This window comes from Psittacula echo (assembly GCF_963264785.1).
Source record: "Psittacula echo genome assembly, chromosome: 9".
NCBI lineage: Eukaryota > Metazoa > Chordata > Aves > Psittaciformes > Psittacidae > Psittacula > Psittacula echo.
In genome coordinates this window covers 2,000,571-2,013,212 of record NC_137745.1, presented here as the reverse complement: position 1 = coordinate 2,013,212, position 12,642 = coordinate 2,000,571, and the positions used below count along the sequence as shown (strand labels likewise).

Here is a 12,642-nt window from a genome sequence, read left to right as displayed (position 1 = left end):
TATTTTTCCCCCAAGGAAATGAAATGCCTTTTCCCAGATCAAGCTCTACCAGTGACTTATTGATGCAGCAATCGCAGATGCTTTACTGACATCTAGGTACGGCCCAAATTGCAAAGGACAAATGCTCCACACACTCCTCAGTCACCTGTTCCAGGTTATTATACACAAGGAAACTCACTTCAACACCTTTCATGGCCATGAAAATACAGCCTGCTCCCAGCTTGCTACCTCCTCCGAACATCGTTGAAGACTATCAACCAACAGTGCAGCGGAAACAATGCGTGACCATGTCTTTATTTAAAGACTTTTCCACACATTTGGAAGTCAGCTGTGGTGGGGCTGCTTGGCTACATGCTGCTCGGTACCTACATTTTGCATGGCTGCATAGAAAACAGCAATTAATGATCTCAGGCTGGGCACTTGGATGGAACTAATCGATAGCTGTGCCCAGTCAACACCACACAGCATTGCTTAAGCTCTCTAAAGGATCAAACTTTATTAATCATCCGACTTGAAACTGAATTTGTTTAGCAGTAAAATCTCAGCTCCTGGCTTCAGTCCTCTCAGTGAGCAATTCCATCAAGCAAACTCTTCTTGCAGCACCATTCACAGAAGTAGATCAAAAATAGGGAGAGAATATATTCAGAAAGGAGCTCTATTGAGCCATACTCATCAGTAATCTCCCTCTACACATCCATTTGGTCACCAGTTGGAAAAGTCAGCTTGCGATGTACTTGGCAGTGCCCAGCTTTTGCACTTTCATCCACACTCAAATGCACCCTTACATCTGCTTGCAAGATTAGAACAACTCACTGCTACGACTCAACAGCAGACACCGCGTACATCAGCTCACTGAGATCAAAGGTGCACAGCAGCAAAGAATTTAATTAAAATGTTAAAATTAAACAGGAAGGCATCCATTGTTTAATTTTTTGGCAGGCACATTCCTTCAGACTGGGACTTAATTCCACTCCAGCACGCTGACTGCCCTTGGAGATGGCAATCTGGAGAGCTCTACCGGATTTATCGGCTGCTGGATTTGGCGGTGGGGGAATCCCACGCTTACTTTGCCTTTCAAGCACAGACTCTATAAAAGCACTTAGAGAAACTACTCAACTCCAAAGGATAATAATTGCAATATACTTATTCTGCAGTAATAGGCCAGTTTCCAGCATCAAACCTAACTCCATTTGGTTGGGAATAATAGAGACCCACCAGCATTTCCCCTCACAGTCCTAAAAGGGAGCTGTGACCTTTCCATGTTCAATTGCTCCCAGCCACCACTCTCTCCATATGAAGGCTGTTCTAAGTGGGGTGAAAAACTGATGCACAGCAGTGGGGTTCTGTGCAACGTAGACTCTGCATAAGGAGTAGCAGGGATAAAGAACTACATGGTTTTAAACTTGCATGTAGATGGGAGACTTCTCTTTTTTTACTTCAAGCATACCTCCAGCACACAGCCAGGGAGAAGATTGCTCTTCAAAAAGTCCAAGAGAGGATGAAGTTTGCTCATTAAATTGTAAGATATTTCCTGACATCCTGGGGTATTTTGACTTGGATGCTGAAGGCAGCCATAGGCCATAATATGACCCACATCAGGGAGGCTGAACAAAGAAGCCACTCATCTCCTTGGCTTTTGGGAACCCAGAAAGGAAGATTTTGCTGCTTCTATAGTACTACTTGGGGTGCCACAGAGGCTTTTCACCTAATATTAGGAAGGTCTGCAAATGCAGTGTCAAACATGCAGTGTCAAACAGTGCAAGTGCCAAAGGATTTGAGCTGAAGCATCACTTGAGAAATAACACAGGAGAGCAGAGAATTAACAACAGGAAAAGTGAAGACTGAGGACAGACACAACAAACTTCTTTTGAAATTCAAAGAGCTACTGAAGAGCTATTACTATAAATTACTTCCTGATGTATCTATGATCTTGCCAATGTTAGTTAGCATTTCTTTCTGAGATCATCCGGGCAGAATTTCACCCTCAATACTTCAGGTTCGTGAGCACCTCAGTCAGGCTGTATGTAGCAGGTCTGGTATTTCTCATGGAATAAAGATCAAGTTGACAAATTGAGAGTTTTGCAAGACAGTCAAATTAGATTTATTTCTGACAGTGGTGCTGGGACTGTTCCCCTCTCATCTGATAATGTATAACTCATGGATATCTTCCTGCTCTACAGTATTTCTCCTGCTTCTTTAACACAGAGAAACAGGAGACTACAACATCCCTACAGATCTCAGAGCCAAGGATGCTTGTTGTGGTGTTCTTAACAAAGAGACATCCCCATTCTCCTGGCAAAAGCCCCCTGTATAGGGCATCATGATCTCTGACCACTTTGAAAATACCCTTACCAACTTCGGCCTTGGCAATGGCACTGACAAACTGAAGCATCTGTACCAGCACTCATCGGGGAACAGGAGTCCACAGAGCTCCCCCCAGCTTTTATCCCAAGCTCCAGGCTGCAGCATTTGCTGCTCCCCACAGCATTAGCTCACCAGCTCCCACAGGCTCTGCCTCTAAAACAGTCTTCTCCCCAGATGGTAAGGCATTTTGGAAAAGACACAGACAGAACAGCTCGTTCAGAGAAACATGTTTATCCATCCATTAGAACACGATAAAGACAGGAAAGGTAAAACAATAAAGGGCAATGAGTATGTTACTTTGGCCTTTCCTGGCCATTTCTCATGGATCATGCACGTACCCCACTGCTTGAAGGACCAAAGTCGGCATTAGCTTTTGAGATCTTTCTTCTTTCCTCTCCACACTGAAGACCATAACATTGCTTCCTGCCACATATGGCTGTCTACGTGGAAAATCCCCTCTCTTGAGGGGCCATGTCAGTCTAATCCTCTGCTGATCCCCCTTCTGTAGCAGCATTATGAAAATACTCAGCCATGGCAGTAACCACACTGTCTGATGCTGGATTCCCTGCCTGGCTTCACACCCTCTCACCATAGCCAGCCTTTGAGCCTGACTGACAGGAGTTCTCACCTCACCATGCATTTCAGTGTAGGCTGGAGCACTTTGCAAATGCATGCAAATACTGCACACAAAAATCCTCCAGGCTGCGCACTCGGGAATGTGCCCACATCCACAGGCAACACCTAATATCTGTTGTTTATATAAAAGGTTCTTAGAGAATACTTCCTTACTTGTGTGAATGCCATTACCAAACCCTTACAATGCCATAATTTGTGTGTACAGTTATAATCATTGAAAACCCCATCATTTTATGCAATTTAAGCATTTCCTTAAGAATGGGGAGCAATATTAGATTTGCTAATGGAGTGAAGCATTCTGAATGGGAAAATACTGCTTCCAAAGAGAAACCCAAGAAGTCTCTACAATGGCCTGGAGATAAAACTGTGCAAATTAAACAAAGCAAAAGCTTACAATTTGTCTATATTCAGTATTCTTTTGCTTTTGCCAAAAAGCAAGCCGTCACCTTAGCAACTATGCCACACTTTACAGTACATATGCCACTTTGAACAAACACCTTAAAAGCAGCACCTCCACACTGTATGCTCCTTTCCATCATGTCTCTTACAGCACTTTGCAGATCCCCCCTGCGAGTAAAAACTATTAAGACCCCTTTGGGCAGTTGCCAGGCTGGACGGGCAGACAGAAGGCCAAGTGCTGTTTTCCACGCTGCACCCCAGGACCAGAACACCACTTAACCACTTTTATTTGGTGCCAAAGGAGAAAGCTGTGCTTGCAGAGCTGAGGCCTCAGCACTTTGCCTTCCATTGCCAGCCCTGTGCAGAGCTCAGCATCACCTGCTTTCTGCCTCTCTCCTCCTACATCAAGAGGAGGTCTCCGGAGCAGAGTGGAGACTTCAGCCAGGGAACAGGAGGTCTCCCACCCCTTCATTCACATGTAGTGCAGTGAATACAGCATGGTTCAGATTGGAAGGGACCTTAAAGCTCATCCAGTTCCAACCCCCTGCCTTGGGCAGGGACCCCTTCCACTGGAGCAGCTTGCTCCAAGCCCCTGTGTCCAACCTGGCCTTGAACACTGCCAGGGATGGGGCAGCCACAGCTTCTCTGAGCACCCTGTGCCAGCGCCTCAGCACACTCATAGTGAATGAAAGGGTTTTATCACAAGCACTTTGAATCCTGTCCTCCCCAACTGCAAAGACTGAATCCAGAGATGTCAACATGCAGGGCTTTTACCCGCGGCTCTGATTATGCAGATGCTGATTTACAGGAGTGATGACTGAAACATCTCCCTCATAAAAATTGGCAAGGAGACTTTAACTGTGTATTGTCTAATGGCAGAGCCCTCTATCTCCATGCATCTTTTTGCTAGTTTGAAAGTCAGATCATTTTTGCTCTTCCTTTCATAGAAACCTGGTTTGCATATATAATCAAATTTAGCATTAATGAGTCTTTCTCCTCATCTTTATTCCTACTGCTTCAAACAGCTACACTTGGATGACACCAGCCATCAAAAGTTCCTACCATGAGGAGATTTAACCAGTTTAACCCTGGGATTTCCATAGAAGCAGTACATAACCCCCAAAGCCCTGCCTCCTGGAGCACTGTAGCTCAACCATATGCACTAAAATCCTATCTGTTTTATACCAGATCCCACTCTGGGCTGCTAGAGAATCATCAAGATTTAAATGAATCATTATGCGCCCTTTTAAAATCAACCTTTCTGTGATCACAATGTGGGACTAAGTAGAAAATGTTAGGCATTTTCCTGGTGAAAGTTATCATTTATCTGCAATGTGGTCAGGCATTGCTGACCTTTCTCATTCCCTCCTTGCCTGTATCAGCATTTGTACCATTTAACAGCAACATTTTGATGGAACAACATTGTTCACAGTTTCCATCAAGATCTGTACACAGATAAACATGCATGTGAGGAGCATGCAGAGGAGTCAGTGCTCTGCAGTCTGTATAAAACCATGGGATCATAAGACAGACTTTCTGCTCTTTCACTTGAGTTCTGGGTTTTCAATCTTTAGGGCTTCCATTCGTCTGTTACCCTGATCCAAAGGCATATGGCTTATCAAAGCCAAAGCTTTCAGAATCACAAAACTCCCAGAAGTTGAGGCTTTATAACCACAAGGTAAAATACAACATAGGTGTTGTTATTGCTGCTGCTGCCTTTATCCCAGTCCCTCTGACAGAGTGGCATATGGCTTTCACACCTGGCTTTGACAAGACTACAAAAACTTATCAGATCTTAGACATCAGGTTCTATTGTGTCCAATGGGAAATGGCAAAATCCACCTCCCACTTCTTCCTAATAAAAATACTTGTCCAAGAGAGCTCCCTGCCTGCAGGTTACTAATGCCCCAATATGTGTTTGTAAGTTGTAGGTGCAATGACAAGGGCTGGTAAAGCCAATACAGAGGACTCAGGTCTCTTGAATGCTCACATCCTCTTATTTCACTGAGGCAGTTTTCATCTGTAGAGAGCTGCAGTGTATTTTGCATGTGTTATGCTAAGCTGCCTATAAGAAATCATCCAATTAATGGCAGCTTACAGAGAAGGGTTAGTTACATGGTAATTACCTTTCTAATATGAAAATACCGTAGAAATGGATTTACATTTTTTGATTAAGTGGCACATGTTTCATTGACCTGGCACTGCACATGCAAGATCTTGGAGGTAGTCAGTAGCACCAGGTTTCGAAGAACAGATAGACACCTGTATCCCAAGGCAGACATCAAAAAAACCCAAGAGACAACAGTACAGCTTTTACATGTGTATATGTGCCTTACACCTCAGGGTGAATAGACCTAACACTAAATGCAGCATCTGATCCTGGCATTGCATAAGCCACTTCAGCAAGCAGAAAGAACCACTCTTTTCATTAAGGCTTCTCTTTCAATATGAGGGTAGAGAAGATCAAACACTCAACTCTTCCAAGCCCTGCATCCATATGGAGCACGAAGCTCTAGCAAGGTTACCCTGCTCCATCGCCTGAAGTCTCTGCCCATGTCAGAGTAGACAGCAGCCTTCTGGTTAAGCAAAAGCCAGACACACACAAGCAAATGTGATGAAGAGTCTCAAGCAACTATGAAAATATCTCAGGCCCATACTACACTATACAGAGCAAGCTACTAATCACACATGCCTCATGCAAGCATTACCTTCTTAATTTTTTTCCCCCACTTATTTTCAGCGTCTCAAGATATTTAAGCTTTTCTAGGACACACTTGAAAGCATGCAGCTACTTATGTCCATTCATATGCATGCAAATATAATCCAACAAACGTGCTCCATGGCCAGATGAGCAATCAGCATTAGGACAAAAGACAAGACTTGCTATCAGTCTTTCAAGACTGATTCCCTCTGCCTTCCAAACACACATCTGCTTGCAAGGCGAGGGGTGCTAACCCTTTCAGAATGTAAATAATCAAAGCAAGCTTGACTCTTACATATATATAGAATCTATACAACCGAAGCAGCAGCCTGGCCTTTTTCCTAGCTCAGCAGTCAAACAATCACATCATGCAAGCAAGGAAGCAAAGCAAGGTTAGCTTGGTCCATGTACACACACATTTCCAAGTCACTTTGCAATTGCTTTCTCCAGGTTGCCACCAAAAATGAGTGGGGGGCTGTTGTCCAAATGCCCTGCACTGTTTTGGACATCTTTGGTGCATCCCATGAAGATGCTCATCAGCAGTGACTATATGGAGTCACGCAAGGCCTGGAATGTATTTTTCTGCACAAAGGCAAGACTTAAAACAGCTCTTCAGACACATTTGGGTTCACTGAACATCCTAATGTCCACGTCCAAGTCATCTTATCAAGAACAGCCCCAGTCTCCACAAGATTTGTCCTACAACATAAACAACTCACCTCTGCCCCGACACAAGCAGCACTGGCTTAAGACAGAGCTACTTTTATGGTCTTTGTACCCAAAACACCCCTTCTGTTGTGCCTAGACAGGGCTGCAAGCTGGCAGAGCAGGGAGCAACTGTAAAACAACCACCAGCAGATAGTCAGCAAGGCAATCATAGCACCTCCCAGTTTGCCAACTGGTGGAGTTCCTGCATCTGTGCTAGTTACAAAGGAAAGATGTGACAGACATCGCTGCAGCTCCCATTGTTTTACCTTGGAAAGGGACAGGCTGCTTTGCAGGGGGGAAGTTGTTTGTGGCAAAGCACTGCAAGAAAGTAGCAGAAGTAATGACAAACCTCAGCCTAGTGACACAAAGTTGCCATTTTCAGACAAATATTTGGATAAAACAATACATGAGGTAGCTCATACATCACTGGAATGGGCAGAGCCCTGCTTTTTGGCTTCATCTCTCTTGTAGGGCTCCAAAGAGGCAATGACTGCAGAAACTTGCTCGTCTTAATCACTGTTTGTGAACCCCAATAAAAGCCATCTAAATACATCCAGAGATTCACATAAATTAATCCAGGGAAACGACTAAACACATTTCTTCTCTTTCATCTTTCCTTATTCATTATTGTCAGGTATGTGTGTAGGAGAGCCTCTATTCAAGTGAAGTTGTAATAGTGTTTGTGACATTGCAACTGGTCATAGTGCCACATGAGAAATAACTTCAGAAGGACACCCTCTTCTCATGCAAAGATCTGTGGAGTAACAGCCAAGGCAATAAAGAAGACCAAGAACAAATACAGCTTTTAAACAGCTTTTCCCTGCCTCTGGTACATATCATGAAGCAAGAGCTGACTCTAAGCTGGAAAAAAATCAGGGTCTATCTTGTACAGCTGTGTGTGCAGTTTTCCAAGCCGAGACCTGTGATCCACATATTCCAAGTACACAGCCTATTACCAAGGTGGAGTTCAAAAATTGCAACTCTTGCTTAATTGCTACCAGATTCTTTTTCTTTCCTCCTTTTCTCCTTTCTTTCAACCTTTCCTGGGTCTGAGCCAATGTTGTCTCTTAAAGGCTTCTAAATGCAATTTCTCGGCTGAAAATGAGAGTGCAAAGTACATGGGAAATACCAATGAAAATGTATCACAGTGCTGTGAATATTGAGAAGAATCAGTCTTATCTCAACATCTTCTCTTGGGGTGTTAGGTGACAGCCAAAGCAGAAGACGGAAAAAGGTCAGATAAAGTCCCTGCTCCTTAAGACAATGATCCATGCCTGAGCCAGACTTCAGGCAAACTGGAATTTGCACACCTATGGATTAATTCTGCAATGGATACATGTTCCCACCTGAGAAACCTGCTGCCGCTTCAGTTTACTTGCAAACATTTGCACTCATCAATACACAGATTCCATCAGCACCAGAATACAAGAGGTTTACGAATAAAGACATGCTGACCCCTAAGCCACCACCAAATTGCCCAAGGGATAAGAGTGAAGGTTCAGGGCTGTACACCATCTCCACACCACCAACCTCTCTGAAGAACCCCCATACCTCTGTTGTCTATGCTGCAACACCATAAGCCTCCCTCCAAGCACGAGAGCCACCCAACACCCTGAATCACGGCACCACCAGCTGGGCTATGAACTTTATTTCTTTGCAGATGCAATCTAGGACTCAAGTGGGAGGTGTTAGGAAGTGTAATCTGACTGTACTGATCAAGCACACCGTGGCTGCGAGGCTGCCGGGGGAATGTGGAAGTGGATGCAGAATCAGCTGGAGCATGTGTCCTTTTAAAGTTTAAAAGGATAATTAGGGGGATGAAAGGAGCCTGAGGGAGAGATGGGCACTTAGCTGAAATGAGATGGTAAAGAGAGGTGGGTAGCAGTTGGTAGGCATGGTAAGAGAAGGATGATGGAAGCAACAAGATGAAGTGAATGGAGCTGGAATATGGGTAATCCTAAAAGCCTTTCAAGAATATAAAAACCCCAAACACAAACAACAAAACCCCAAATCTTCCACACAGTATAACCTGCTTAAATCTACTTACACATAGATGCCAAAGGGGGAAAAAGTAATTTCTCAGACCGTCTTAAATGCTAACAAACTTTGCACCCTTCTCTTGCATTCCCTTATGGCCAAGAACTGATACACCCCAGCCATGGCAGCAGAGCTGTTTACATACAGCCACATGTGCATTCATATGTACACAAACAGGCAATGTGCGGATAGAGCAGCCAGAAGAGTTCTACATGTGGCTTTCAACCATGACAACAGCAGCTTTTATATTCGGCCATTGGAAGAAGTTACAAACGTAGGAAACTGCCAAGAGAGGAGTTCCCACTTGCTGTCCTGAGGATGCCAACACTCACTAGGGAACAGTTTCCTCAAGGGCACAACCTCCCCCAAAGCCCTTCCTGGAGGAGCTCGTTTCCCAACCACCATTAGACACAGGGCAGATAGTCAAAAGACCACTCTCCCAGCACCTATTTGCCATAGAAATAGCTTTGCTCCCAATTCTTTTGCTCCGCAGCAAGGGATGCAGAGTGGCTGAAGCACCCTTAGACCAGTGTCCAGGGCTCAACCCCTGGATGTCCTGACTTCTCTTTGAGATGGCAGCAGCAGCACCAGGTGGGATTGGGGGAGCTCTGGGTGAGGAACACAAGGTACCTTGTCCGTGCTGCATAAGCAGGTCACCCTCTGCGGGGCCACCTCATCCCAAGCCTGTGGCACCACCACATCCTCATCACCCAGCTCCACCAGACCTGGTGCTTTGAGGTGCCCAGCAGTGAAGAGGAGCTGCTGAACATGGGCAGAGATGGGGTCTGGTGTTAGCTGTTGCCCGCAGCACATCAAACCAGCTCCTTGCAGCGGGTGGAACGTGGATAAACGCACCCACACGGGGACTCAACCCCCAAAATACACGGCTTACATAATTCCCCAGCCAGCCGGCGTTAGGGGAATGTGATTAATCCTCCATGACATGTTCTGAACTTTCCGTTCAGAGAGGCTCTCTCCTCCCGCAGACCTACTGGCGATGAATGTCATTTGACCTGCAGACTTCACTACGAATGAGCATCAGAGCAACAAACAGTGACATTGCTCCGCAAACCAATTATCTGCCTCTTTCGCGGCTCGGCCCAGAGACAAGTTTGCTAAATGCATAATGAGGATTATCCCCCTCCTCAACCCTCCCGTTTAAAAGAGAATAAATGGTTTATATCCAGCGCAAAGATGGAAGTGGGGGGGGGGAGGAGAGAAGGGGACAGATACACACAAACACGGCACCCAACCCACCCGGCTACATCATTGGAGGCTGTGAGCCCTCAAACCAAGCCCCCAGCCCCAATCCCAACCTTTTCCCACCTGTTCCGCGGGGCGCACTTCGGGGGTATCCCCCCCTCCCAAACCCTCCTGCGGCCGAATCGCTGCCCGACCCCCCCCTCGGGACTCACCCACTCGAGCACCCTGAGGAAGGCCAGCGGCTCCTTCACCACGCGGAAAGTGCCCGCGGAGGCGAGCTGCGGGCAGAGACAGCGAGTCAGCACCGCGCCCGCTGCCCGCTCCGCGCACCCCCCGCTCCATCCCGGCCGCTTCCCCCCCGCATCCCGCCCGCGGGGCTCCGCGCACCTGGTCCACCGCCTCCATGGCGCCGCAGCCCCGCGGAGCCGAGCGGAGCCGAGCGGAGCGGAGCCGCCCCCGAGCACGCCGGGCGGAGCAGCCGGGCGGGGCCCCGCACACCCCGCACCGCCCCGCACCGCGCCCGCCGCTTCTTAAACCGGCATTAGTCTGGGGTTAAATGATTGTTTTATTCCGGGGCAGGAAGGAAAAGGAAAGCGAAAAACAAGGTGAAAATAACCCGGCTCCTGCACCGCCTGCGGAGGAACCGGTAACGTTTTCTTGGCAGCAGCAGCAGCAGCGATGGGGATGGCACCACGTTGCATCCTGTCCTTCGTGCCCCTCTCGCCCTCCCCGGGGTCGGCGGCAGCAGGGCGCAGCTCGGCTAGACAGATCTCAGAGCACTCCCTCCTCTTGTTTCTGTAGCATTTGCTTGACAGCAGAACGTTTTCTGCCTTACCGCTGTTTTGGCCTTTTTCCCCCAACATAGCCTTAATAATTATAACACATCCCGGGTGGCACAGCCTGGCTGGAGCAGCAGCTCCCTGTGTTCATCCACACTTGTGCTGCCTTAGCTTGCTGACAGCATTTCCAGATCCTCATGGCATTCAAGCATCACCATGAGGATTTTGCGATGAAGCAAGGTCCTGCCCCAGCAAAGTGCAGAGGGCACAAACCCATCACCCTGTGTAACAGCACACATCCAGCAACTGGATTCGGTCTGCAGCTCTGCAAACACTCAGATGTTCAAGTGAACTGCCACCCTGACAACCAGCTGTGCCACCAGCAGGACACCAGTGCTCAAATAGGATTTGGAACCTAAGTAGGTCAGAGACTACAATATCTGCCTAAAAAATACCTGAAGCTTTTATGCCCTGTAAGGAACCAGCGATCTGCAAAAGTTTAATAAGGCATTGCTCAGACTGAAGCTCTGTTTTAAAAAAATCGATAGTACCCAAATGTCTTCCTAGAGTAAACAAGATGTACTGGGGGGGAGTGAATTTGTGAAGGTTTAACTGGAATTTGAGGCAGGGGGTTTTGTGTCAAAGTCATGGATTTGCAACAGACCCAGCTCAGGTCTGTAGCAGCAATAGGACAGGGTCCAGATGTGTTTTTATGAAACAAGTTTTAACCCCACCAAAACCAGCTTTGAGGTCAGAATTGAAAACACATTGTATTTTTTCAAGAAAAGGTGTTTCATGCCCTTTTTCTGCCATAGGAGAGAAAAATGTGTGTGTGTGGGGGGTATGAATAAAACCAGAGAACTTTTCCTTACAGAATGTTACCAAGCAAGCTTTTATTTATTTAAATAATAACGTCTAGGAAATACCAAACGCTTCTCAGCAATACTAGCAGCTGCCTGCTGGTGGCCTAGCGCTATGGGAGGCTGAGCCCTTCACAGAGGCACAGGGACAAAGCTTTTCCCAGTCTCCCGAAGGCAAGAGCGGGCAGGGACACACAATATCCCTCTGACTTCCAGTCAGAACGTCTCCACCGGTGCAGATGGTACAGAGCCAGGTCAGTGCGAGCCTTCAGCGCTCACACCTGAGGAAGAGATTAGCTCGGTTCCCAAGAGGAGCAGGGTAACTGTGCTCCCTCCTGCAGAGATTCCAGCTCTGGTGTCTGATCTCAGCTCTAATTTGTGCCGACACAAGAACTACTAAAGCTTTCAGCTGTGGGAAGTTTCATTGCTTGTGGTTTGCTGTAACTCTCGTGCTGTTTTCTCTAAGAGGTTTCTTTCATGGAGGGACTTGCAGCTGTGGATGTACTGAAGGAGTTCAAAAACCTCCAGAGATCAAGAAAATAATGAAATATTTAATAAAGGCATAACTGAGCAGTTGGCTGGGAAGAGGTGGAGAATTTTTTCCCCTTAATTTTATTTAGTAGTATATTCTGGGAAAAAATACGCCAAATCCCCATTGATGGCCATGGAGAACTGGAAGCCTAATTCACTCACCCTGTAGTAATTACCTTTCATTATAGCATTATAGATATGTAGTAGCACTTGAACTTCAGTATTCTTAACTTGTCAAAGATAACGATATTTGCTTTTGGTTTTCTAAGGCCTTCACCACTGATAGGTTGGGCTCTCTAAAAGCCTGGGATGGTTTCCCCACTGCTCTCTAGCTTGCAGCAGTGACCAGAGATCCCTCATGCTGCGTTTTCCATTCCCTTTCTTCCATTCCAGCTGTGTTTTGGCTTGGTGCTCTTCAGTGCTC

General features: G+C 46.5%; 1 protein-coding gene across 1 annotated transcript in view; it reads right to left on the bottom strand.

Annotated features, from left to right (window-relative positions):
• SYNPR (synaptoporin) overlaps positions 1–10,555 on the bottom strand; it is a gene marked incomplete at its 3' end in the record, with an annotated part of 107,565 nt that extends 97,010 nt beyond the window's left edge. Inside the window, exons 1-2 of the mRNA XM_080625445.1 lie at positions 10,436–10,555; positions 10,261–10,326 (exon numbers count right to left, since the gene is read on the bottom strand). Coding sequence (XP_080481571.1) covers positions 10,261–10,326; positions 10,436–10,453 — 84 coding nt within the window. The 5' untranslated portion in view covers positions 10,454–10,555. The remainder of the gene's footprint in view (positions 1–10,260; positions 10,327–10,435) is intronic.
• Between the last annotated feature and the right edge of the window lie 2,087 nt (positions 10,556–12,642).